We start from the raw sequence: 26,612 nt of genomic DNA, 5'->3' as shown, positions 1-26,612 counted from the left end.
CCCGTTCCCTTCTGGCAACCAACCATACGAGAAAAAATATGGGTGAACCACACACTTAATATCACTGTGGTCGTAACCAAAGGGAAACCGAGGAGTGATTATCCTGTTAAAGGCTTAAAGTACAGTTAAAAGCCTGTTTTATAATTGCAGTATGGATAATTACTATATATGGGATCATTACAGGGATGTGTTATGCTACCATGTAATGAACATACTTGAAATATCCATTCGCACATAATACGAAAAACGGAGATGTTCATACTCTTTTGATATTCACATGAAGCAGTAATAAATCATCTTAAACCATAAACTGCTGACAAGATTAATACTGGGTTCATCTATACATTTCTTGTTGATGTTTAAAATTGTGTCTTAAGGGAACAATAAAGATTATATGACTCATCATCTGTGTTGATTTGGTTTCACCTTGAGCTTAATGCAAGAGGAGGACTTCAGAAAAGCCGAAACTAAACCGCAAGGCTGTTCAGACAAGTTCCAGTAATACTCCATGGAATCATTATAAACATCTACACCGCCCTCCATTTTCCTTCCCCGGGGTTTCAAAATTTCTTATCACAGAAAACGAAACTAAAATACTCTGCAAGCAAGGCTGCTTAAATATCATGTTTGAACAGGAATACTAATGTGATCCAAGTGGCACTAGGGTAATTTTCTGAAAAACTAAAAGGGACAAAAATAACTTATTACTTACTACATCTGTCCAAGATTATAATTCGGTTTTAAAGGGTTAGCTTACCCCAAAATGAAAATTATGTCATTAATTACTCACCCTCATGTCGTTCCAAACCCATAAGACCTTTGTTCATCTTCGAAACACAAATTAAGATATTTTTGATGAAATCGGAGAGCTATCTGAACCTCCAAAGACAGCAACGCAACTGAAATGTTCCCAGGTCCAGAAACGTAGTAAATACATCGGTGAAACAGTCCATGTGACATCAGTGGCTCACCTTCAGTTTTGCGACGCTACGAGAATACACTTTTTAGCACAAAGAAAACAAAAATAATTTATTCAACCATTCTTCTCCCCCGAATGAAAACTGAAGTTGAGCCACTGATGTCACATGGACTGTTTTACCGATGTATTTACTACTTTCTGGACCAGGGAACATTTCATTTGTTCAATTTCATCAAATCTTACGGGTTTGGAACGACATGAGGGTGAGTAATTAATTACATAATTTTCATTTTGGGGTGAATTAACCTTTTAACTAAAAAGAAACATTTTAAAGTACTACACGGACAAAGAGAAAATCCAAAGATCCAAAGTCTATGAAATGAATTCAATTTAATAGAAAACTTGTTTTGAATGTAAAACATTCTTCTAAGAAGTAATTATTGCTTCATCAGGGCTGCCGGGTCAAATTGTGAAATACTTCCCATTAAACTATGCCTCCAGAAGGAATACATGTAAACAAATGCGTAAAATTCTATATATAAAAATAAAAATAAATAGGACTTTTTGGTTAAAAAAAGAAATCTCAGTAAAGCACTCGTTGCCAAGTCTGCTTTGGGGTCTGACGCTGAACTGAATATTTATGATAATGACTCTGTCACAATTCTTCAAACTTCATGAATAATTGTGTGTCACAGCAAGTCTGCAAAGACAACAACAAAAAGACCCTTTAAAACAGTGTAGATCCTAGTCCTGGCAGAACAGAGGACTTTTCTAGGTTACTTGATCACAATAGACAAAAAGAGTGGATTGATGTCTGTTACATTTTACCTAACACTGCTTCCTTGTATGTGCCAAAAAAAAAACACATAAACCAAAAGGTCTGAAAGAGGGAAGGAAGGAAGAGGGGGGGCCAGATGGGAGATCTTAATTGGATCATCTGAGGGGGTAATTCACCTCATAGCAACTGCAATGGACTCCATCCAGGATACTAATAACACTTGAGGATTTCCTGTACACTCAACAGGGTGAAAAGGGGAGAAGTCTAATCTTAGTGGCCGCCCACAGCTCAAACTGCATATGCATTACAGAAGAATTATATGATGCTATAATACCTTCCTATATACAGTATATATTTTGAATTGACATATCACTAGAAAATAAAATTGATTAATATTTTAAAAAATACTGCAAATCACCACTACGACAAGTCAACCACTACTACATTTTTCAAATGTTTTAGTTTCACAATGATAGTATTCAACAAATCAAGTGAGTCACAACGAATCATACATTGAATCATAAAATCACCTGCTGCAGTAGATGAGTGCATTTGAGCCCATGTGAAGTCAGCCAGCTCTTTCAAAAACCACAATACCTGTATTTACTCTGCCAACCACAATCTTGTGTCTGTGGACATGGTACAATGACTGTTTTTCAGACAAAATTATGTGGTTTGACCCATTCAAGAATTTAAAGACAATGGATCTGTGGTAAAAGCAAAACTAGGAACTGCTGCATGCCTGACTTAACAAACAACTCGAAGCAAAACACTTGAGGGGGTAATAGGTTTAGCTGGGAAATTTCCCAGCAAGACTGTGCAACCAGTTACGCCCCTCTGGTTTGTTAATGCTTGCGTAACAAAGCTGCTTCCTGACGGTAAACAAACAACAAAACATTGTGTCATACATTTAATAGGAACAAAGATGAGCCGAGTCGGTTTCTAATTCCCAAGAGACTGACATTAAGCATGCACTTTAGTGTAAAAATAAACAACAACAACATTATTTACCTACATTTCACTGCTGGTTATATGGTATAATTGTGTATGTGACAAATAAATAAAAAAATCTTATTTATATATAGGGATATTGGGGTTAGTTTTCACAAGGGTTTTATCTCAGCAACTTTTTACTGATTTGTCTGGTGTTTCAAAATTGTTTGGCCGTCTAAATGTCGCCGAAAAACCTACAATAAGTTGTTTGGTGACAGATTGCATTGTGACAACGTACCCTAAATGGCATGACAATATGTGTTAAATGAGAAGTGATTATTTATTCATTTATTTTACTGAAGCAAAAAGCAAGACAACTAGCCTCACTCTCCCCAAATAACTATATTTAATTGTATAAAACAGCTTTCAATAATTATTAGTCGCCCACTGAATGAATGCTTTTTCTTATTCTAGAAGGATCATCTAGTATTAGCATCACTACAGAGTCAGAAATAATAGAAAAAATGGTAATGTATGCTTAACAAATAAAACAAAATCAATGATATCTGATCGAAATATCTTAATACGTAATGTCTCGTTGTTCAATATAACAGAGAATGAAAAATTACTAGCAAGAAAGTTTTTTTCTACATCCTAAGAAAAAACTGATTTGTTTTGGTATCAAATATTTTGATTGATATAGCAGGTATGAGAGAAATGTGAGACTGTTTATTCGGTGGGTAACGTTTCTGATGAAACCTTGGCTTACCATCCCACATTCACTGGAGTCAGTGCTATAAAAATGTATATATATGTACTATCTATAATTATTTACCCTCACCAGAGACGCAATGTTTTGCTGAAAGGAAGAGCGAGGACCTTTCATCTGACAAACAGGTCAATTAGACTTCTATGTGACTGCGTGCAAACCAAAGGTGAATGATACACAACTATTGGGAATACTGAATGTAATATTTATGAGGTTATGAGAATGTGTTTGTCTTATTATCAATGCAATCACACCTAATGAATGTAAACTTCGCTTACCCTTCCATAAACCTTTGGCACGGGTGATCCAGCAGCATTCCGCCGAACGCGATGCTCGTGCGCGGATGAAGCCTCCCTGACTTCTCTCTCCAGACGCACTGCATGCTCCAGGTGTGCACGCACTAGGGTGAAACCCCTATCCTGTGGTAGCATGAATCTCCGGTCATGGTGAAGTCGAAGCGTGGAGGAGATCGCGCCAGGAACGAGTAATAATAACAGATATATGGCACAGCGACTGAGCGCCAGCATCATGCGTGTCTGCCCTGACGCCATGTTTGTGTATGTTGAATGCGGTGCATGACAGGGCGCCTCTAGCGGTCAACCGCGTTCACGCTCATTACCATGGATACAGATGGCACATGATGTTTTGTTTTGTTTTACATAAACTGTAGATTGGCAAAACCAAAATAAAGGATTGTTTCAGGGAAGATTTCGCAGAAAGAACATATTGCATCAATAGCATCCCATTAAATGTAGCCTATGAATTAAGAAGAAGAAGAATGATAATAATAGTAGTAATAATAATAATTCTTAATTGCTTTTTTAAGGGAAAATACATTGCAAACTTGATTCCAATTTAATAAAAAACACAAGTGTAAAAAGTATACATGTAGCTATAAATAGCACAGGAGGTTTTTGTTGTTTGGATCAGAATAGAAAATGGATTTAAAAAATACCTGAAGACATAAGGATTCAGAGAAAAATTCAGCCAAAATCAAAGATACGACCACAATATCCTTATAATTGCATATTTTGCGGGATCTTTTCATCACCTCGTGAGCTCATCGCCTGATTTTTAAATTCATAGTTGTCCAAAACCCCCATCTGCTGGTCAGAATATGTACATGCATTATATATTTTTTTAAAATAAGCCTAATTTTTCCACTAATAATTCCTGTGGAATAATCAATAGTAAGTGGTGCCCATTTAAAATGAGTTGTGGCTACAGTTGCGCGCGTTTTCTGTGAGCGCGCGATTATTGACATTTGAAAAGCGGCGGTTGGTAAGTGAGGTGAACTGAACAACAGCGGTGACCGAGCGATCAAGTTTATCGAAGGTTACTAATTTTCTGGTTTTTACTTTAGTTAATCAAACAACTGGTAGGCAACTTGTTAGAGATACAGATTTTGTGTAAGTAAGTTTTACCACTTGATTTAATTGAACACATTAGCTCTCAACTTGTGAGATCCCTGGACAAAAGATTCAGTCACTGGAATAAGTTCAAAATGCCCTGATGTTTGTAACATGAATTATGTTTAATAAGGCTTTGTTGATTTTAAAGTGGGAATATTTTGACAAAAAAAATAAAATGCCACTTTTCTTCGGTCACAGGCAAGTATAATGACACAACGCAGTCTGGAGAGCACTAAAGAGGCGGTCAGAGCAACAGAAATGAAGAGGTCTCAAGCGAAAATACGTGAGGTGAGGATTTCAAGGGCATCATGAATTGAATTAAAATATCACAGAAATCTACAGTCACAAAATATCAGCCAGTTGTTAACTTCTGTGTTGTCTTGCTAGTTATTTGTCTGATTTCTAACTGATTTGTTTACTAATGCTCAAACATACACGTGTAGGTTGAAAATGCACCATTTTCTGAGACATCTCCAGCAAAAAAGAAGGCACAGCATTTCAGATCAGCAGCTGGAGACATGCCTTATGGGTTTGAAGTAGCATTAGCAGGCAAGTCTTGGTTTTTCTAATATAATAACTCTTTTTATCAATTATTTTACATATGCGAGGTTGTGTATGATGGCTATTTAAGTTAACTTATGTTTTAAACACAGCAATTATTTTTCATGACCATTCCTGTGGACTTCAACTTGTGAGGCACGTTACTCAGTTTTCTGTATGTTTTTTCATTTTAGAGGCTAACCGAGAGGTCAGTGTCCTCTTTTCCAAGTACTCAGAAGTCTTGAGGTAACTGGATGGATTTGTATGCCACCCCTGTGTCTCATCAGTAATAGATCTATAAGGTTTACACTCAAACATTAATTTCACATGTTTTCTTCTAAGGGAAAGAGCTGCTGTGGACGCTTCACAGCTTGGAGAACTGGAGGATATACTTTCTGAAGCCAGGAGCTTGGAATCTCATCTTAAAGAGAAGAAGGAACACCTGAGACTATCTTTGGCTTTGATCTCTGACAAACTACAAGGATAGGTTCAGTTCTTTTCAGTGGTGTTATTTGAATCACATAATGCATCTCATTTGCTATGCAAGCATCAATTAAGACATTGTTAAAATATTGATTATACATGTTCGTATTATACTTTAGAAGTTATATACTATATAACAATAATAGAAAAAAGGTGTTATGCTGAAATAAAGCTGATATGTGGTGACAGTCTGTAGTGATGTATCAAAAACAATTGCATATATATATATATATACACACAAGCGTTTGTTATTTTAATAAATTCTTATGCTTCTGGCAGACATTATTTAAATTTAAAGTTACTGAGATTATATAATACAAGTTATTAATTCAAGAGCGAAAACAACACAAGTAGAAAAGGAAAAGTAGGTTATTCAGAGACAGCTTGATTGTCTTGCTAAACATTTGGGCTTTTTAAAAGAGTCTTTCACTGTCTATTTTGGAAAGTCCCATGGAATCCATACGGAATGTTGATAGGTACCTCAGCCCGGCCCAGTTCTTCAAATGTTTTTGCATCCAGCACCAGAAGGAAGGTGCTGTTGTCCTAGAGGGACAATTTCTTATTAGCCTAGCCATATATTGTACCTAATTTTTGAAAAGCTAAAAAGCAATATTTGAAAACATGTAGTTTTATACCTGATTTGGGGTGATCACCACAGACAGAATGACTCCATCATCCTCTTCTACAGCACCAGGTGATAAGACAAAGATCGGTTCTGAGGGATACATGCCTGCATGTTTCCACACCTGTCATAAGTTTAAATATTAGTTCAATTGACTAAACATTAAATTCACTAGCACAATTTCAACATGCATTAACTTAATACTCCTAACTAACCTTTATATGTTTGCCTTGAAGGTCCATTTTAATGAGGGACTCTCCAACCAGGTGTCTGAAGCCACATGCGTAGAAGTAACGGTAGGGACAGGAATTGCACATTGAATAGTTTGTGTGGGAATTCCAGACCTCCATATTCATGGAGATCTTCATGTGTGCAAAACACCTGTATAAATACACAATTTACAATATGTTATTATAGTAAAAACATTTTTTGGAATTGTAGATGTTCACATGTAGATAAACTTTATCCACACAAACCAACCTTATTCTTGTCCGTCTTGATGGCAGTGCTGTTCAAGCGCGTGTTGAGATTTTGCCCACAGGGTGTATGACTGTACACATTCAGTGGCAGGACAAAGCGGCGAGGGAACACTCTGCACATTGTGTTATATACCTAGCAAAAAAAACAAAAACGCATTAAACACTGAAAAAATGCTAATGTAACAAAATTTTACATAGAATAGGCAAGTATCACATTAAATTAGATGTGACATTTATAAATAGAAAGACTGGAAACGTACTTCAATAACTGCTGCATTTACAACTTCGAAAAATAGTTTTTTTACAGTCTAGTTATGAGGAAAAACTTGTGAAAAACAAGGGTGCTTTTATAGATATAGAATAAAAGTAAGGTTTTACCTCATTTCCAGATTTTTTTAGATTCTGAATCAGGTAGTTGTTTATTGCTTGACCATCATCAGAACAGCACATGTCCATGATCAGGAAACGGTTTTATTCATAACAGTTTATCAGATGAAAGGTTGACAGTGGCTTTGCATAATGTTTGATGAGGCTCAACTGTGACCAAAGCAGAATAATTTCAAAATGAGTTATACTAAATAAAATAACATTAAAACATCATTTAAAAAAAGTGGATGCAGTGTGGAGTTATTAGCAGTAGTCACCTTTCCTGTGTGTTTATTGATTACATGGAAAACTGTGTTTCGTTTGGGGTCCCAGTATACACCCTCATTAATTCCCTTTCCACGGAGTTTGCTTGTCACAATCTTCAAGAGATCCATTTTGATTGGCTGCTCGATGAATACCACATAGTTCTCTGACATGGCTGCAATAATAATGTCAAATTTTATATAAATAAAAAAAGATTTATATTTCAAATAAATGCTGCTCTTTTGAACTTTCTAGTAATCAAAGAATCACCATTTCCACAAAATATTTACCAGCACAGCGGTTTTCAACATTGATAATAAAAAGAAATGTTTCTAGAGTACCAAATCAGCATATTAGAATGATAGATCTTGTGACACTGAAGACTGCAACGGCTGCTGAAAGTTCCTTAATTACATTTTAAAATATATTCAAAAGAAACCTTGTTTTAAATCCTAAAAATATTTCACAATATTATTTTTTTTTTTTAATCAATATAGCCTTGGTGAGCATAATAGACCAAAATTAGGGGTGTAACGGTACACAAACATGACGTTCGGTACATACCTCGGTTTTGATGTCACGGTTTGGTATGGTTTCGGTATAGCAGGAGGAAATAATACTATATATTTGTTTTTTTATTAAACAATGTTTTACTGAACAAATTGCTCTTTTTTTTAAATAAATTTGAATTATAATTAATGCTGTCAAACGATTAATCACATAAAATTAATTTACATAAAATTTGTGTGTACACTGTATATTTATTATATAAAGACACACAGCATATATTTTGAAAATATTTACGTGTATATATTTATATGCATATTATATCATATATAAAGATATTTAATATATAAACAACATTTGTTCTTAAATATATACATGCATGTATTTATATATACATAATAAACATACACAGTACACACATTTTATGTAAACAATTTTTATTTTAAAAATAAAATAAAAAATCTGTTGGCCCTACCTAGGCCCTAATCTACCTCAGCTTCTGCTCTAAACTATAGGGAGCCCTTTTACATTACAATAAGGTTACGATTAACAACAGAGCCCAAACTTAAAATTACTGTTTATTTTTAACTTTAATAATCAACATTCAAATAAAAAAAATTGTATGCAAACATGTAAATTGCACTCAATGTAGTTTTTAAATTAACTTCTAAATTATAGGCTACAATTTCTATTTGTTGTTGAAATATAGGCTAATCATTTACACGGTGGCTGTCATAATTTGTTTCATAAAATATTTATTTAAATATACATTAAAAGATTAAGATATCACTAACAGGGAAAGTAAAATATACGAGTACATAGCCTAGTCTAATACAGTATTTTGCCAAATGCTCTTTAGACTTCTCTAGACTAGAATTTTTCTGGTGAACTGACGAGCTGTGGACACTGATTACTTGCCTATAGGCTAAATGAAATGCTACGTGACATTTTGTTTACAAGCCATTTTAATCACATCTTTGCGCGAGTGAAACACTGATTGTGTGATAACATGAAACATGAGATGTTAATTCATGTTTACTTCGCGTTAAATCTACAAATAAAGAGGAAGGGTTACACCCCTAAGGGTTACCGTTACACCCCTATGTAAAATATTAAACTAAATAACCCCTAACCAAAATATTAAAAAAAAAATCTTACAAACACTAAACATTTCTATATTTAAAATATAAATATATACAGTAACTTTATATTTACTTATTTATTTGCTAATTTGCAAACGTTTGTAGGTATTGCTCACTTACCAAAGCTGTGATAGTAGGATGGTTTGGACTTGTCCTCTGAGGGGATTGAACACACAACTGAGGCTCCTTCCAAGGTATCATATGGATTCAACTTATTTGACGGCACCATTATTATATTTTAGAAAGCACCTTAAGAATAAAATGAAAGAAGAATAACAATTTTTAATAATTATTTTCTTTGTGTTGACAACTCAAACACTTTTAGACATTTCTTAAATTCAGTCAGTGTGATTTTTTTTTTTTTTTTTTTTTTACTGCTGACAAACCTTTTTGAGTGTAAGAGTTGCCCATGTTGTATGTGGTTCCATCATGATCCACATGGGGATGAAAATAGAATTAGTATGTCCCAAATCATAGTATTGTCACGGAATGACCCTCGGACAAAGGAATAAAGGTAAAACAGGTGAGTTTATTGTCAGCAACAGGTGCGGGTGCAGATGAATGGTGAGTGTCCTGAGTGATGTAAGGTTTCTTGACTTGAATGAGCTTGTAACTGTGGTTCTTGGTTCGCAGGAGATCGTGGGACGGAGATGGAAGTAAGCACACACCTCGGATGATGAGTATGGAGATGATCCACAATGCGATGGAGACTGGAGAGGATGTTGGAGCTAGGAGCAGAAGGTAACTCTGGAGAAGACACAACAGGTAAGTAAACAAGGTCGGTATCTCAATGTATGGTTACACGTATGTAACCCAGGCAACGATTAGTTCTGTGAAACACAGCAAAACCAATGTTACACCGTGTCTACACTGGACACGAGCAGTGTGACAAAATACTATAGAAGTCATTATAATCAGCGATGCTGTCTACACTGGATGCTGCGCGGCGCGACAAATCTCCTACAGAAAACTTCTGCCATGTTCTGTTTATGACATGCTGACACACATTTCAAATGATTTTCAACGGTCGCTTTATCGCGCCCAGTGTAGGCAGACTTTAGCTGTTGCGGCGCAGCGCGTCCAGTGTAGACACAGTGTTGCACCAATTGAGAAGAAACAAAGCAACCTCGGCGTCCGATCGCAGGCCTTTCGCTCTTTGAGTTCTCTCCAGCGCTGGAAAGCTGATCCGATATTTACACGGGTCCTACTTCTTGCCTTATCGTTCCGCAGACGTTTTCCTCTTTTGTTTTTTTATCCGCCATCTCTATATTTCTGTCGGCGCAGCTAAGGGGGAAGTCGTGGCCTAATGGTTAGAGAGTCGGACTAGTAATCGAAAGGTTGCGAGTTCGAGCCCCCGGCCGGCAGGAATTGTAGGTGGGGGGAGGGAATGTCCAGCGCTCTCTCCACCCTCAATACCACGACTGAGGTGCCCTTGAGCAAGGCACCGAACCCCCAATTGCTCCCGGGCGCTGCAGCATGGCTGCCCACTGCTCCGGGTGTGTGTTCACGGTGTGTGTGTGTGTGTGTGTGGATTTGTTCACTACTCACTGCTGTGTGTGTGCACTTGGATGGGTTAAACGCAGAGCACCAATTTCGAGTATGGGTCACCATACTTGACAATACGTCACGACTTTTTTACTAATGTCCGTCCTGTGCACTGAACGCTGTCTCCTCTGCGTCATGAGTAGACACGCCCCTTACTGCTGATTGGCTACAAGTTTGTTTTGGTACTCGACCCTGACTCAGTTTTCTAAAGCGTTTTTGAAAAATTACATACCCCACCTTTAAGTCATTGTGGATTTGAAAATGCATTCGGAGCCGAGCACGCCCCCTACCTGTCAATCATTACATCAAGGTGGGGCTCGGCAACAGGACGCACGATAGGTCAATATTCACCATTAACCAAACGCTTTTCACCTGCCTGAACGTCTCTCACCGTTTACACTCGGATTGATGCACATAAGCCAGGGGTGTCAAACTCAGTTCCTGCAGGGCCGCAGCCCTGGAGAGTTTAGTTCCAACTCTGCTCCAACACACAAACCATGTAATTTTCAATTGAGCCTGAAGAACTTGATTAGCTGGATCAGGTGTGTTTCATTAGGGTTACAGGGCTGTGGCCCTACAGGAATTGAGTTTGACACCCCTGACATAAGCAAACGGACAGTGCTATTCTACACTTCTTTACTACCTTACCTTATATTTTATTACTCTTTTTATTTTTAATCCGTAAAATAGCGCGTGTTCCGTGGCACGTGAATAGGGATGTGCAGAGAGTTCCTCAGGGACAGTGACTCAAATGTAAAAAAAAAAAGAAAGAAAAAAAGGGGCAAAGTGTGGGTGGGGGTGGGGGGGGGGGGGGGTGTAGGTCAAATGTTTGGATACATTAATATTTTTGCAATAAGTCACTTATGGTCATCAAGCCTGCATTTATTTGATCAAAATTTTAATATACTTTAAAATGCATTTTATGCAATGCTGATTTATTAGCAATGTTGGAAACCTGTCATACTTTTTTCAGGATTATTTGATGAATAAAAAGTTAAATAACAGCATTTATTTAAAATATAACTTTTGTAACAATATACACTACCGTTCAAAAGCTTGCGGTCAGTATATTTATTTATTTTTAAAGAAATTAGATTTTATTCAGCAAGGATTAGTTAAATTGATAGAAACAGTGATAGCTAAGATCGATATTGTTAGAAAACATCTCTATTTTTAATAAATGCTGTTCTTTTTAACTTTTTATTCATCAACGAACCCCCAAAAATATCACAGGTTCCAAAATTAAAATAAAAAGCAAAACATTAAGCAGCACAACTGTTTCCAACATTGATAATATATAAGCATATTAGAATGATTTTTGAATATTTTGCATGCCATCTTGCATATTACATTGCAAATTGAATTTTGCTACACATATGCTTCCATAGAAGACTGAAGTAATGATGCTGAAAATTCAGCTTTGAATCACAAAGTAAATGATATTTCAAAGTATATTAAAATAGAAAAACTGTCACACTCTGCCCGGGAGCACGGAAACACGGAGACCAGGAGACGAGGAATTCACAAACACGAGAATCTTTAATCCAACTAGGAGCATGGGAGGCACAGGAAACACATCACGGACAGGGAAGACAATTCAACGACCGACAAAACTAACACCGTAGAAACATCCAAAGGGGAGGGGCGGGTGGGAACTAGGGAGGCGGTTCAGGAGGAGGACGGATACCCGGGAGGGGGCCGGCAGACAGAGACCAAGGCGGTGACGAAGGAGGGAGGAGCCAGGGAAGAGACAGGAGGGATCCGGAGCAGGAGGCGCTCAGCTGGACCCAGGCCACAGCCGTGAAAATGGCCCAAGGTGGAGCCGACGGAGGGAGGAGCCATGGAGGAGGGATGGCCGCCGACTCCAGGGGGCCGACCAACGGCGGCGGAGCAGGTGGTGGAGGAGCCCGAGGCGGAGACGGAGAGCCAACGAGCCAGGGGGATGCCGAGGATCCGGGGGGACAGGGTGGAGCCGAGGGCTCTGGTGACCGAGGTGGAGGCGGAGACCCGGAGATCCGCGGCGGAGCCGGAGCGACTGAGGACCAAGGTGGAGCTGGAGGGAGGAAGGAGCCCAACGGAGCCGGTGGGACGGAGCGATGAGGCGCAGCCAGAGGAGAGGAGTCCAGAGGCGATGGCGGGTCGACGCCCGACCAAGGCGGAGCCGGAGGGACGAGGGAGCCCGGTGGAGCTGGTGGATCGAGGGGTGACGGTGGAGGCGAGGGAGCTAGGAGCCGAGGTGGAGCCACTGGGTCTACGGGCCGAGGCGGAGTCCGGGCCTCGGAGGCTGGAGGCGGAGGTAAGGGATACTCCAGCCCCGGCGACGCTGGAGGATGGCAGACCCATGGGGCTCGCACCGTACAGATAGAGGGCTGAGGGCGAGCGGGGGGGCTGCCAGACGACAGCGGTGGAGGAGGCAGGAGCGGGTGAGAGGGTGGGGATCTTCGAGGAGCAGGCACTGGAGGGCATTTGCGAGGAGCCGGCACTGGAAAGTCGGACGCCCCCTCTCTGTCCAGCAGTCCCAGATTTGTCCTCAGCCGCGGTGCAGGGGGCGGAGCTCCACTCCGCGCTCACACCGTCCACGGCTTGCTCCCTCGTGATGGGCACTGACGCCGGCTCTCGCACCTGGTCTGACGGGTTGGGCTCTACTTCCGGGGCGATCATCCGCTCAGTCGCTCGGCTTCGCGCTGGCTCGCAGATCGCGGCGGGAAATGGCTCTCCGTCATCGGTGGGCTCGGGCTGGTGCTCCGCACCGTGGGGAGATGGTGGGCTGGGCTCTGGGTCTGGAGTGGTTCTGGCGAGATCATCCTCTGAGGAGACTGTGAGAGGCGATCCGTTTCTCACCAGAATCCACTCCACAAAAGCGGCGAAATCCTCTCGAGGACCATCTTCGGACGACAGCGCTCTGCACGCGGTGTTCAGGCTTCCATGATAGAAAGAGCAGAGCACGTCGTCCGGGTAGCTGGTGGCGTTAGCTAACATCAGGAACAGTCTTGTATGGTCCTCGAGAGATCGGTCCCCCTGCTCCAGCAGGAGGAGGAGGAATTCGGGCCAGACATAGGGATCCATGGGTCACAACGGAAAGAAAAACACTGGGTAAAACGGAAAACAAAACGGAAGGTAAACGTAGAGGTATCTGTTTTTGGTCGGTCGTTCTGTCACACTCTGCCCGGGAGCACGGAGACCAGGAGACGAGGAATTCACAAACACGAGAATCTTTAATCCAACTAGGAGCATGGGAGGCACAGGAAACACATCACGGACAGGGAAGACAATTCAACGACCGACAAAACTAACTGAAAGGACTGGGGCTTATAAAACACAGGATAACGAGGGAACTAAGGAGACACACCTGGGATCAAATTAACAATTAACATGAGGGAGAAACTGGGTCACAGAACACATGGGGAGCAAAAACACCACAAAAACAGGTCCAAGATCCTGACAAAAACATTCTTTTAAATTGTAATATTTCACAATATTAGTTTTTCTGTAATTTTTATCAAATAAATGCAGGCTTGATGAACATAAGACATTTTTATAATGCTGCATAATTATTAAAAATGGTAACATAATAAAGTTCTTTCACGTCACCATTGCGCCAGCCTACACTTCACATAATAGGCCTGTAGGTGGCACTTGGGCTTCATTATTAAAAAGGGACGTGACGTGGCCAAGTATGGTAACCCATACTCGGAATTTGTGTTCTGCATTTAACCCATCTAAGTGCACACACAGTAGTGAACACACACCCGGAGCAGTGGGCAGCCATATTGCGGTGGCACCCGGGGAACAGTTGGGGGTTTGGTGACTTGCTCAAGGGTCTCACCTCAGTCGGGGTATTGAAGGTGGAAGAAAGCACTGGTTATTCACTCCAAAATCAAAATGGCTTGAAAATTGAGACTGTTTAGGTTTTTGGGGGATTAAAAAAGGAGTGAATTTCTATCATTGTACGGTGGTTGTGTCCACAAACTGCAAACTGCTCATTTATATGCAAATGGAGGTATTCCTTATCCAATGTCTCCTTTAAAATTAAAATATTATAATCTTAACTCAAGTGATGAAAGATTTCAAACGTCTGACACTAATCAGTGTTGAGTACTACTGTAAGGTTAACCCTGCCTGGTTTACATGTTTGAAAATTAACAGTTGAAAACATTCAAAATTTAGAAAAGTAATCAAATGTAATCAGTTACATTACTTTAATAAAGTAATTGAAAAGTTACACTACTTATTACATTTACTCATTAGATTATTAGATTATTAACCTATTACATTTCCAAAGTAACCTTCCCAACACTGTCCTTCAGAAATCATTCTAATACTGATTTATTATCAATATTGGAAACAGTTGTGCTGCTTATTATTATCATTATTTATTTTGGTGGGGTTCATTGATAAATAAAAAAAAGAACAGCATTTATTCAAATTAAAGATGTTTTCTAACAATATCAATCTTTACCACCACTGTTTCTATCAATTTAGCAAATCTTTGCTGAACAAAAACTAATTTCTTTTAAAAGAAAAAAAAAAATACTGACCTCAAGCTTTTCAATAAATATTGTTACAAGAGTTATATTTTAAATAAGTGCTATGCTTTTTCTTTTACATTTTATTAATCAAAGTATCCTGAAAAAAAGTATCACAGGTTTCCAACATTGATAATAAATCAGAATTGCATAAAATGTATTTTTAAAGTATATTAAAATTGAGGAAATATGCAGGCTTGATGACCATAAGTGACCTCTTACAAAAAAAATCTTAAATAGTAATGTGTCCAAACCTATTTTGACCTATTTTTTTTTTACATTTGAGCCCCTGCCCCTGAAGAACTCTCTACATGTCCCTGCATGGTTGTATGGTTGTAACATTACGTGCTTCACCTGCAAACCACATTAGATTTTCTTACATAATACTATTTAAGCAGTCTTGGACTCCCTTCTAGTGTTAATAAAAAGCATATATATAAAAAAAAAAAAAAAAACTTGTTTCATCCGATGATCCTAACTCAAGCTTTAACCTTAGCTATAGGCCTTATCAGCTAGTTTTAGAGAACATGTTTTTAGTTTATAGAACAATTTAGTTTTTCCTTAGAATAGCAATGACTGGGAACACTGAAATGACTGAATTACTGAGACCCTTGAAATGATATTGAAACTCAATACTTGGTAAAATTGGAGAATTTTAAGATGCCAGGTATTTAATCTTTCAACTTTGCCTGTTGTAACATAGAACAGTGGAAAATCCTGTTGGCTCCAATGAAACCACATAATCCAAAAAAACGCCTTTATTCTTAAATGCTCAATTGTACCCAAAGCTTCAATCTGCACAGAAATCTAGATTTATTACAAAAATCTCCATAGCACTTTAAACAGAAAAAGTGCAACCAGACTCAGTCATGTCATTTTCAGACATGTATAAGATCGTGATAACAGGACTTGCAAAATCCCCATCTAAAATATATTCCTGTCAGGAAAAAAAAAAGTATCTCTAGAAACTCCCATTTTGTAGATTCAATTTACATCATTTCCCACACAAGCTTGGATAAATCATTTTAAATACATAAGCAATTTACAATTAAAGACATAAATTGCTTTTAATGCAAAGCAGTTACAAATTGCCTTTCATAAACGATTACTTGAGCAGAAATACAGCCATGCAAAGTGTGAAGCCGAAATACTGTCAATGTGACAATTCTCCAGATGTTGTGGTCATTACTGGAGGACTATGAAGAAACATGCTCAAATACCTGTGTATAGTTAATTCTGCATGTGACAACCAACTTAAGTCAAGATATTTTGTTTTAATAGATACTGGCTGACAAAAAGACATGCGATAAATATGGCCAAAACATCACCTGATCATTTTCCTGTTACAAGGTTTTATTATTAGCGTAGTGATTTTTCAAGTCCAAATACAGTGACTAGCATCTTGTAGCCACAATAGTTTGTTCATTTTGCTGCTTCAGAAACACTGATTTGCCAGACAAGAGTGGATGACATGCAGAGATTTCCATCTTAAGCAAAAGCTGAGCATCTGAACAAACTGACAACAATTAAAAACACCTGCAAATCAACACAATGTTGTCAAATTATTTATAGAATTTACAAATGTATACAATAAACTGGAACTCCGATGCCAAAAGAGGATCCCATCTGCCATCTCAGTCCAGTCATTTACTCCACAAGAGGGCCACAGCTTTACAAATCCCCACGTCATGGTAGTTGAAGTAGCACAGGCCGGCGAAGGTGACGGTCGACAGAAGGAAGAGGCCAGCATTTGCCATCTTGATTTTAAAGTCTCCGTGAACGTAATCTGTCAAAACCTGGCCAAGACCCCTGGAAAACACAAAGTAAAATGCAATGCTGTCCTTTTCCAACAATGATATTGATGTTAAATGAACAGTTCACCCAAAAATGAAGTGCAAAACAGTTCTAAACTTTTTCATTGGAGGAAGCGTTATTAAGGACTATGGACTCGTGTTATGGCCAGAAGTGACAGTTTCAAGTTAAAATGTCTCAATGACAGATTTGTTTAATACAAACAAGCAGCATTTTCACTTCACAAGATGTTAATTGATTTGCTGGAGTCTTGTGGACTCATTTACGGCACCCATTCACTGCAGAGGATCCATTGGTGAGCAAGTGATGCGATGCTAAATTTCTCCAAATCTGTTCCGATGAAGAAACAAAATCATCTACATCTGATGGCCTGAGGGTGAATACATTTTTGGGTGAATTATTCCTTTGTCTCCCTTAGAATATAAATATTTGAGCTGTTGGATATTCATACATTTAAATAAGCTTTCAGTAAACATACGAGGCATGTACCATTGGCTTTTAAGAAGCCAAACATGTAAGAAGGTGTAAAAGTATAACAGGACAAGAAGCACTAAAATAATCCATTGAATTCAGTCAAAAGTAATGTCCAAGAAATTGTACAGTCCATAACATCATATTGCAGCAATCTATACTTTTATCTATACTACATATACCATTATTATTATCATTATTATACCATATATATTAACATTAAATAAAAAAGGAAAAGCTCAAATGCAGTAAAATACTAAATGGTTTTTAAAACTATTTGTTTAAATGTAGTCAAGCATATGGTATTTAGTAAAACTTTCTAGATCCAGGCTCAAACATGTTTAAAAGCCAGACTGTTACCACATTTACATCCAACTGAAATAATTAAAAAAAGCTAACTATATGTACCTATGTGACCCTAACTGCTTTGCTAAAATTAGAAGTGTGGCCTTGAGTGCCAATGTCCACAGGGAGGTTAAATCCTTGCACGAAGGGTGTAAACAGCCACTCATGACTTAGCTTTGCAGACACCTTCATTTCATGTCAGAAACTATTTTTAAGTGGTAGAATGCAACGTCAGTCACTAAACTGCAGAGTTGAAACTTCATACGGAATTACAAGTCACATAATAAATATTAAAAATGGAGTCATATGATGCGATTAAGTTTTCCTTTCTCTTTGGAGTGTTACAAGCTGATTGTGCATAGATAAGATCCCTAAAGTTGCAAAGACTAAAGTCTCAAAACCAAAGAGATATTATTTATCAAATTTAAGACTCTGCCACGCCCCCCTAAAACGGCTCATTCAGACATGCCCCAACATGTCTACGTCACGATGTGGAAATATTTGCATAATGCCGCCCAAATGTTCACGCAAAGAAAGGCGGCGTGGTTTCAGTAACCACAGTAGTGTTGATGCAGCCATGTCAGGGAGACGCTGTGTGTTTCTATGTGAAAGTAAAAGCACTTTATTTGGCCTTCTGAAAGTAGATGCATTTAGGAATCATTAAGATTACTTGCAACAGAACAGCAACATTTTATGGACGACCGTTTCGTGAACCTAGGAGAGGAGGTATTTCTGACTTCACTATGACAATCTGGCACTTCTGAATCACTGACTGCATGTTTTGTTATTAGTTTAAGTATTTGCTATTGACTGTTCAAATGTGGAGTTGCGCGCTGTGTGTGTGTGTGTGTGCGCAGAGGGAGAGAGAAAGGGTCACATCTCAGTGGAGTCAGCTGTCTTAACCGTGGCTTGTGTGCAAACACATAAGAGCTTCACCACTGTGTCTGTCACGCAACTCTGTTCCCATCTCGGGCTTGAACTGATGGTAAAACTAAAGGACATTATTAACAGTCTTCACTTTTATTTTGAAAGCTTTAGCAGGCGATTATGGTAAGGGGCGTTACATTTCCGACAAGTGCTTGTGGTGTTTGGCCAATCACAATGCACTGTGCCAGCTGGCCAATCAGCACAGACTGCGATTGACGGAAGGAGGGATTTGTAGAAGAACCGTTTGAGAGAGGCGGGGCATAGAGGATCTACAATAATGTACAGTATTTGAAAAATAATGTGTTTTTTGAACATTAAATCATGTCAACATATTCTGTTACACCAAATAATGATCTTTAAAAAAAAGCAGCATATGACCCCTTTAACAACTGACTGTGGCAATATTTACTGATAATTCATCTGAATTGTTCTCAACAGCTTTCAATATTTAAGAAAAAAGCAAAACAAAATTAACAGCAAAGGACCATTTCATTTTGAATATGTCAAGCATTAATTATAAAACACATAGGCCTATTCTCTTACCAGTGACCATGTAGAGTAAGTGAAGCTGCTAAAGTGTAGTCAACAGCAGGGCCGGGGTAATAGTATGCAACGGGTGCCAAACCTAGAAGAGCTATACTCAGGATCCTCTCACCTGTCCAGTGCAGAGAAGCGGCTTTGGACCCAGAGCCCGCTATTAAATAAAACAGTAACACATCAACAACTGTTCTTCATAACAGAGCATCTCCATCAACTCACATTCAGTCTTTCAGCAGCATGTGTCTCCATCCTGTACCCCAACAGAGGGAAATAAAAAGCTGAAGATGACAGTGTTTGAGCTATACTATGTTTAGTCTGTAGCTCTATCGGTCTTTCCCAGCGATCATCTTATTTAAAATTTGCTCTGAGAACCTGACAGATGGTTGGCATAGCAATATCCACATTTGGCACTTATCTTCTGTTGCCTATTACACTGTAGTCACCTGTTAATAATCATTTACTTGACTAATGAAACAATCATGATTAGATTTGGACTTCTGCATGTTACAACACTTAAATTCAGATCCAACGAAAAGGCTCTTGTCCAGTCTGACAGTACGGTTAACTATATTTTAGGACTAGACAAAAAGCTTGGTCTTGATTTACAGTCTAAATCACTAACCATAGTTGGATGGAGTTGCATGGATCTTTGCTGCTATCAAGTATGGACAATCACGATCCTTCTTCTGTACGGCCAAAGGTCTGATGAGGGAGGAAGAGCGAAATAACAGAGCTGTGGAAAGTGACAGGAATAAACAATACAAGGAAACATACGTAATTAAAAGGAAAAAGGTAACTTACTCAGAATTCAAATTTCACATAAATTGATGTTCATCTGTGACGAAGGAGGTCACTGATGCATGTTCATACAATGTTTATATAAATAAAGTAATTTAAAAACAAACACCCATATAAATTGATAAATTACGAGAATATAACTTCTATTTTGAGCCTTTACAAACACTCTCTATAAACACAGACATTATTATACGCTAATAAAATCCGTGGCATTTAGTCTCAGTCTCACAGTGTACATTACCAACAATTTTACATAAATATGACGTTAACAGGTTGATTTAGAGAAAGAGAAGAGAGACAGAGCTGATAAATATATTAAATGACAGGGTTAAGTTAGCATGCTAGCTATTCAATCCTAGTACGCGTGCTGCGATTAACATGAAACGTCATTGGAGAATGATTTATTTTACATACGACCTTGAAGCTAAACAACTGAGACACAGGATGAGATGCGAGAAGAGAAGCATGAAAAACACTCAAACTTACGGCTGACACCTCTGTGGCAAACAGAACTTATCCTGACAAGAGCCGCCATGATTCTCACAACCAACCCAAGGTCACTGGAATCACCCGGATGTACTAATGCTGGCAGTGACCGGTGTGATAAAGTTACCTTTATATGCAAAATATGGTAATACAAATCGATTAAAATATGTACATATACTAGAATACTTGATTTTAATACCTCATCGAGTTTTAAGCATCTTAACATTTATTCCAAAACAATAACTCAAAGCAGTACCAATTTAAACAATGTTTCATTTATGAACTGATGTGTGGATGTTTTTTCAGTTTACTCAACATATTTTCGGATCAGTCATTAAAGCTAATTACACAGGTCACAGACACGGAGATATCCCTTTGATTTCACCAAATTTATGGTGAATTTTAAGAAAAAAACACTGAAAGTTTTAATTGGACGTGACAAAGTGGTGATATCAAAGTGGGTGAGTTGTTTAGACTTGCATTAGTTCCCATTAACGCCATCTTTTTGTTTTTTCAGACTGAATATATACAGTATAAACAGAGGCTGTATTGTATTAGATGTGTTATTGTTATTCATTACTTAAAAAAAAAAAAATTGGTGTTTTACAAATTGTATCACATATAATAAAAAGACAAAATACTTTTGAACAAATACACAATTTTATTAATATATGTAACATTTTAACATTTCACTTAACTTGTAAATATATAACAAAAGGTATATAAATACAATTTCATTTCAGTTGAAGAAAATATATTATTAATGATGTTAATAATACAATAGTCTGTATAAATACAGTACCAGAATATTCAGTAAGGTAATACCATGTCAGTCATTTTTAAATAAAATAAAAATACACTGAATAAATGTCAAGTTTGTTTGTTTTTTTGTTGGTAGTCTAGTTGCATTGTTACATGATATGTTTACAGTTAGCAACATAATTCAGGATAATGAATAAAGATACATTGTACTGGGTGTCATGGTTCTTGCATAACTGCTTAGAAGATCACAAATTTACATACAATTTAATAAAATATTAAACAACTCCCAAATGCCAACCACAACCCTCAACTTAATCTACTCATTTATTCCACAAAAATCTAAGATTTTTTATTTCTATTATTTTTTTTTTACAATTGGAACTTGACAAATAGTATCATGGCTGTGGAAGTAACAAAGTCTGGCAAAGGTGATGGTTGACAGAGTGCTGTGATATCCATTGTTTCAAGTCATTTTGACGTCTCTGAGAACGTAGTCAGTCAAAACCTGGTAAAGAAAGCGCACAAGAGGGTTCAATTTCAAATTAGGCAACTATGTGGTTTTCAAAATGGCTTTAGTGTATTATTAAACACACCGTCATGCTTTGTTTCCTACTTTGCATTATTTATTTTATCTGCAGCTCTCAGAGCAGATTTCATGGCGGTCTCAATCCAGGCATGAGGTCTGGCCGTGTGCTCTCCTGCAAAGTAAATCCTCCCCTCATTCTGGACTATGGACTTACTATAGTCTCTCATTTGGAATGGAGTGAAGATGGCAAAGGCACCATGGCTGTAAGGATCCAGTCCCCACTTTTTCACAACACCCCCGGTGTAGAGCTGGCGGATGTGTTCTCCATGGATCTTCACCAGGTCATTCAATACCAGATGCTTCAACTCCTCTTTATGTATAGTCTGTAGGAATGTAGCTTCATCAGAGGAGGTGTAAGAAGCCAATACAGCGCCGCCTATCCCGGAGAAATTATGACTAGGGTAGTGAATGAAGCGTGATGGCAGATCTGTGATGCTTTTCCCACCCCGGATCCCATCATTCTCCCAGAACTTTTTGCTGAACCTCAGCACTACTTTTGTGGAGCAGGAATAGTGCAGCGACCTCAGTGCTTCCATCTTTTCGGCCGACAGAGGAGGCTTAAAATCAACGAGGAGTGTTGCTTTGGCTGTGGCCGTCACCAGCACATAATCGGCAGTAATGCTGGTCAGGGTGCCATCGTAATGTTCATATGAAACTGTTACATTGTCCTGTGTTTGAGTGATAGCCTGGACTTTTGATTGCATAAAAATTGTGGCATTTAGCACAGTATAAAATGCATTGGAGAATGATTCAAAGCCACCTTCAAATTCAGAATACCTGAAAAAAAGAGCACTGAATGATGTAGATTATTTTAATATGTTTGACATCATTTGATATTTTAGCTGATATATACTACCATACAAAAGTCTGGAGTAAGTTAGTTTTTAAAAAAAGAAGAAATTAATACTTAATAACTTAATAAGGATGCATTAAATTGATTAAAAACAGTAAAAACATGCTGAAAAAATGTATTACCACAAAAAAATATTATCAGCACAACTGTCTTCAACATTGAATGCATTCTTCATAATCATATTAGAATGATTTCTGAAGGATCATGTGACACTTGATGAAATATAGGAGACTTTCTTGAAAACATAAAAAAAAAAACTTTCAAATGGTAGTGTAGAGACAATAGTTTGCGTTAACTGTAATATCTTACGTGTCATTGTCGTTTATATCACACTGGATGTAGAGCATCTCAGTGAGGGCCGTGTAGAAGAAGCTGTTCTCATTCAGGATATCACCAATCATTCGCAAAGCTCCTCTGCTTAAATTTCCCACATTCACTAAATACTCCTGTTACAGATTGGATTTAGAGACATCCTTCCATTAGTACATCTATTAAATACATGTTAAAACTAATTGTAAGTGCTAAATCTGATGACATTTTACATTGTACCTTGACTGAGTATGAATCATATTTGTTCAACATTTTCTCACAGCCCATTTTCCGCAGATCATCTTTTAACTAATAAAGTTCAGAGAAAGAAAGGACAATGTATTAGCAAATAAATAATAAAAGCAAGATAAGGGAAAAAGTATCTACGGTTTTAAAAAATATTTCATTATTCTGACTTCATGTAATTGATTTTATCAGAAACCTTATTAATTAACCTCATTCATTCTCCCTTTCATAAACATTTGTCTGGCCAGATACATGTGTTTTTTGAATAAACAGAATGTCTTTTCACTCACCTCACCCAAAGCCATGTCAAACAGTTCTCTGGCACTTTTCCCTTTCTCCCAGTCATTCACAGGGTAGTTCAGAACGTCTGGGTTCTGCTTTACGGTGTAGGTTTTATAACGAAATCCGTTTATAAAATAGTAAGTGTTTTCGTCGTCCTGTACAAACGGTCTAAACTTCAGGCCCAGCTTGTTTGCAAAATGCCTGAGAATCCTTGAAAGTGATATCATTGAAAACAAGTTAAATTGTGGCCTGCAGCTCCACCTTCACTTGAAAAGCAGTCTTTGATTAAATGTCAGTGTCACATGTTGGATTTCCTGTTGTCTGCCTCATGTTATTCATTATTACACTATCAAATAAATCTCTGCACTGCTGACAGTGATACTGTTTCACATGAATTATTGTACTGTCTATCCTCAGAAAGTTACACGTAGTGAATATGAAATAGAATTTGGCTCTCATGGACAGAGATTAAAAAGAACTTACTGGTGGGAATGTGGGATCCTCATGGCACCAAGTTCTGCATACCAACCCTCACTTTTATTCCTATATGTTAGAATTCTTCCACCTATACGCTCACTTGCCTCAATAATCGTCACCTATAAGAGCAGAGAAAAGAAAACAGAATTAAAGACTATAGAATATTAAATAGAAAGTAGATTCTACTTCTACTTAAATAAACTTTAATCATGCAGTGCTTCAGGGAAACATCTTCTCTAGGGATTTTCCCTGCTTCACCTATTGTATATAATGTCATTTTCTTTTCCTACACTCAAAAAAATTATTCATTCTATGAAATCAATTTAATTGAGGGCAGGATTTCCATCCAATAAATATGTGTAGCCCCAACTCATAAAAAACTAATTAATGCGATGAAATGTAATTGAGTTGGGCCAACTCAATTTTATCAAATATAGTTTAAATGAAATTGATACATTGAAGTGATTTTTTTTATTTTATTTTTTTTATTCTTGTTGAACTAAAACGTTTAACTGGAAAATAAATTATCAGGCAGACATCCTTCTACACTCAAAAAAAAAAAAAAAAGATTTGTTGGATTTACTTAACTTTAGGCATTAGCATAAGCTGGTATTGTTTCATCCATGGCATGCCCATAGTTGTTTTTTTTATTATTAAAACAACTTTGCTTCATGTTAGGAGGTCCTCCACTCAAGCACATGCTCTACACTTTACTACAATGGTAACCCCTCAAAACAATAACATACCAGAAACTCTTTTAAATACAAACATAAAAGAGCATTAAACATTAACTAGTCTCCCAATTTTATCATCTGAATAAAAAAATGCCTAAAATAACATTTTATTTCAAGATTTACTCTGCTTATCCAGCCCTGTGCAAAGCATGATGGGGAGGGGAAATCCACTTCCTAGTTACACAAGTAAAATCATTTGTTATTTCAAAATGAAAATATTGAGTTGAGCCAAAACGTAACTGTTTCAAGTCAGTTTAACACAATGCAATTGTATAAATGGGAAACTTAACATATTGGTGTTAAATGAAAATTATTTTTTAAAATAAACTGAACAGTGTTGGATAATCATTTTTTTGAGTGTAGTCATAATAAAAAATGTATTTCCTCATGTGCTGTGTAAGCTGGGAAAAGCCAGGTCATGAGATTGAAGACATCATTTTGGATCTAGCAGAAAGTTACTATATTAAGCCACATCATGAATCTCACGTGGTTAGTGGTCTGGTGTCTGAAAGGGTTAAACCCAGCAATCTAGATAACTGAACTAATAGATACCTGGAACTATAGGCCTATGTGAAGAATGGAGAAATCATATCGCTCTGCTTTTACCAATTGTTTCTAATAATCTCTTGTAACTAATAGAGACATGATTTGGACCAGTCTTCTTTCAGTTTAGATGTGTTTAGAGAGCTCTTCCTATTTGCATATCCTGTTTTCATGGGTCTGATATGGTGTTTGTGTTAAATGTTGGTTTGTGCTATAGTGTTATGAGACCTTATGTCCTGCATCCTCCAGGAACTTGGCAGCAGTGAGTCCAGCAGCACCTGCTCCAACGATTACCACATGCTTAGGGTTCTTCGTTGGAGGGAGTCCTTGATCTGTTAGCTTCAGAAGGTAATCATAATCAGAGTCTTGTAAGCATTTGAAAAGAGGGTCTTCGTCCGTAGTTCCACCAGCATGGTAGGTGAAAACCAAGATCAGTGCCAGCACTGCAGGTACTGTTGGAAGCATTGCAGTGTAAAATAATAAAAGAATCAGTTATTGGCAGTTAGACTATGTTTGAAATTTATTTTCATTTATAGGCCTACACACACTGCAAACCCTTATGATATTAAAATAATTAAGCTTTCATAATTAAACAGCATTTGAAATGTGAATTTTTGTAATCAAACTCCTATGTTCACTCGATTATCACTACATGCACTTTAATACGCATTGGATTGTGTTGTGATTTTCTAAGAATTGAGAGAGGTGTAGTTTTGACACTTAATATGAGGGAAGTTTCTCAAAAGTTTTTCGCAAATTCCACTTATTCTTCATCATTTGCTGCTACCTTTTTATAAGGTGTCTATGGAAAATACTTTATAGGCTAGCAGAATGCTTCAAAAGAGCTGCCTAAGCTAATTGAAGCGTTAAAAATATTCAGTATAGCCTACTAGTTCCGTTTTCAAACAAAACGATCCTGTTTTCCCATTTACTCAATACAGGAAGATTTCTCCACAAATGAAAGTGGTTTCGGTTTACTTTCTTTTTATGAATGAAAAAGATGGCACTTCACCACTATTGGAGTCCCTATCATTTAAACTTAGCATAGCCTGTCTCTGCAACTGATTCAGACAAGCATGTTGACAAATCAAAAGCACATGTCCTTCTAATACTCACAGTATTTACACGGGCTAAAGTTTTTAAACATTTTGAACTG

At 37.7% G+C, this 26,612-nt stretch overlaps 4 protein-coding genes and 1 pseudogene across 5 annotated transcripts in view; 1 reads left to right on the top strand and 4 right to left on the bottom strand.

Moving 5' to 3' along the window:
* Positions 1–3,954, bottom strand: part of LOC306853988 (sortilin-related receptor-like) — a 78,461-nt gene extending 74,507 nt beyond the window's left edge. Inside the window, exon 1 of the mRNA XM_079391747.1 lies at positions 3,678–3,954. Coding sequence (XP_079247873.1) covers positions 3,678–3,950 — 273 coding nt within the window. The 5' untranslated portion in view covers positions 3,951–3,954. The remainder of the gene's footprint in view (positions 1–3,677) is intronic.
* Positions 3,955–4,649: 695 nt separating this feature from the next.
* On the top strand, positions 4,650–7,538 carry LOC306854227 (testis-expressed protein 12-like). Its single transcript, XM_079392064.1, has 5 exons — positions 4,650–4,680; positions 5,010–5,099; positions 5,255–5,360; positions 5,546–5,597; positions 5,694–7,538. Exons 2-5 carry the CDS (start codon positions 5,019–5,021, stop codon positions 5,836–5,838), a joined length of 384 nt encoding a protein of 127 aa, XP_079248190.1. The 5' UTR covers positions 4,650–4,680; positions 5,010–5,018; the 3' UTR covers positions 5,839–7,538.
* LOC306853821 (carotenoid-cleaving dioxygenase, mitochondrial-like) lies at positions 6,261–9,655 on the bottom strand (annotated as a pseudogene). The gene is made up of 8 exons: positions 9,590–9,655; positions 9,335–9,452; positions 7,580–7,740; positions 7,314–7,472; positions 6,937–7,068; positions 6,672–6,837; positions 6,470–6,580; positions 6,261–6,377 (listed from the first exon to the last, which is right to left on the bottom strand). The product of its transcript is annotated as a carotenoid-cleaving dioxygenase, mitochondrial-like (transcript).
* A 6,373-nt stretch (positions 9,656–16,028) lies between these two features.
* LOC306854067 (succinate dehydrogenase [ubiquinone] cytochrome b small subunit B, mitochondrial) lies at positions 16,029–20,753 on the bottom strand. The gene is made up of 4 exons (XM_079391867.1): positions 20,665–20,753; positions 20,003–20,113; positions 19,384–19,534; positions 16,029–17,094 (listed from the first exon to the last, which is right to left on the bottom strand). Exons 1-4 carry the CDS (start codon positions 20,711–20,713, stop codon positions 16,929–16,931), a joined length of 477 nt encoding a protein of 158 aa, XP_079247993.1. The 5' UTR covers positions 20,714–20,753; the 3' UTR covers positions 16,029–16,928.
* Positions 20,754–21,311: 558 nt separating this feature from the next.
* Positions 21,312–25,921, bottom strand: LOC306853820 (L-amino-acid oxidase-like; the record flags this gene model as incomplete). Its single annotated transcript, XM_079391468.1, has 7 exons — positions 21,312–21,931; positions 22,020–22,789; positions 23,175–23,311; positions 23,415–23,483; positions 23,711–23,912; positions 24,186–24,298; positions 25,685–25,921. 6 exons carry the CDS (start codon positions 25,919–25,921, stop codon positions 22,036–22,038), a joined length of 1,512 nt encoding a protein of 503 aa, XP_079247594.1. The 3' UTR covers positions 21,312–21,931; positions 22,020–22,035.
* Positions 25,922–26,612: the final 691 nt, after the last annotated feature.

The sequence above is a fragment of the Barbus barbus genome, assembly GCF_936440315.1.
Source record: "Barbus barbus genome assembly, chromosome: 34".
NCBI classification, from domain to species: Eukaryota; Metazoa; Chordata; class Actinopteri; order Cypriniformes; family Cyprinidae; genus Barbus; species Barbus barbus.
Note: the sequence above shows the minus strand (reverse complement) of the source record. Positions and strands in the feature narration are given on the sequence as shown.

Excerpts from the sequence above, each read along its gene's own strand:
- LOC306854227 (XM_079392064.1), top strand. The coding sequence starts at position 5,019 with ATGACACAACGCAGTCTGGAGAGCACTAAAGAGGCGGTCAGAGCAACA. Across the intron at positions 5,361-5,545 it reads GTTTGAAGTAGCATTAGCAG|AGGCTAACCGAGAGGTCAGT; the intron begins GCAAGTCTTGGT and ends TTTTCATTTTAG. Across the intron at positions 5,598-5,693 it reads AAGTACTCAGAAGTCTTGAG|GGAAAGAGCTGCTGTGGACG; the intron begins GTAACTGGATGG and ends TTTTCTTCTAAG.
- LOC306854067 (XM_079391867.1), bottom strand. The coding sequence starts at position 20,713 with ATGGCGGCTCTTGTCAGGATAAGTTCTGTTTGCCACAGAGGTGTCAGC. Across the intron at positions 20,114-20,664 it reads TTGCCACAGAGGTGTCAGCC|CTCTGTTATTTCGCTCTTCC; the intron begins GTAAGTTTGAGT and ends CACTTTCCACAG. Across the intron at positions 19,535-20,002 it reads TGCAACTCCATCCAACTATG|CGGGCTCTGGGTCCAAAGCC; the intron begins GTTAGTGATTTA and ends TTTATTTAATAG.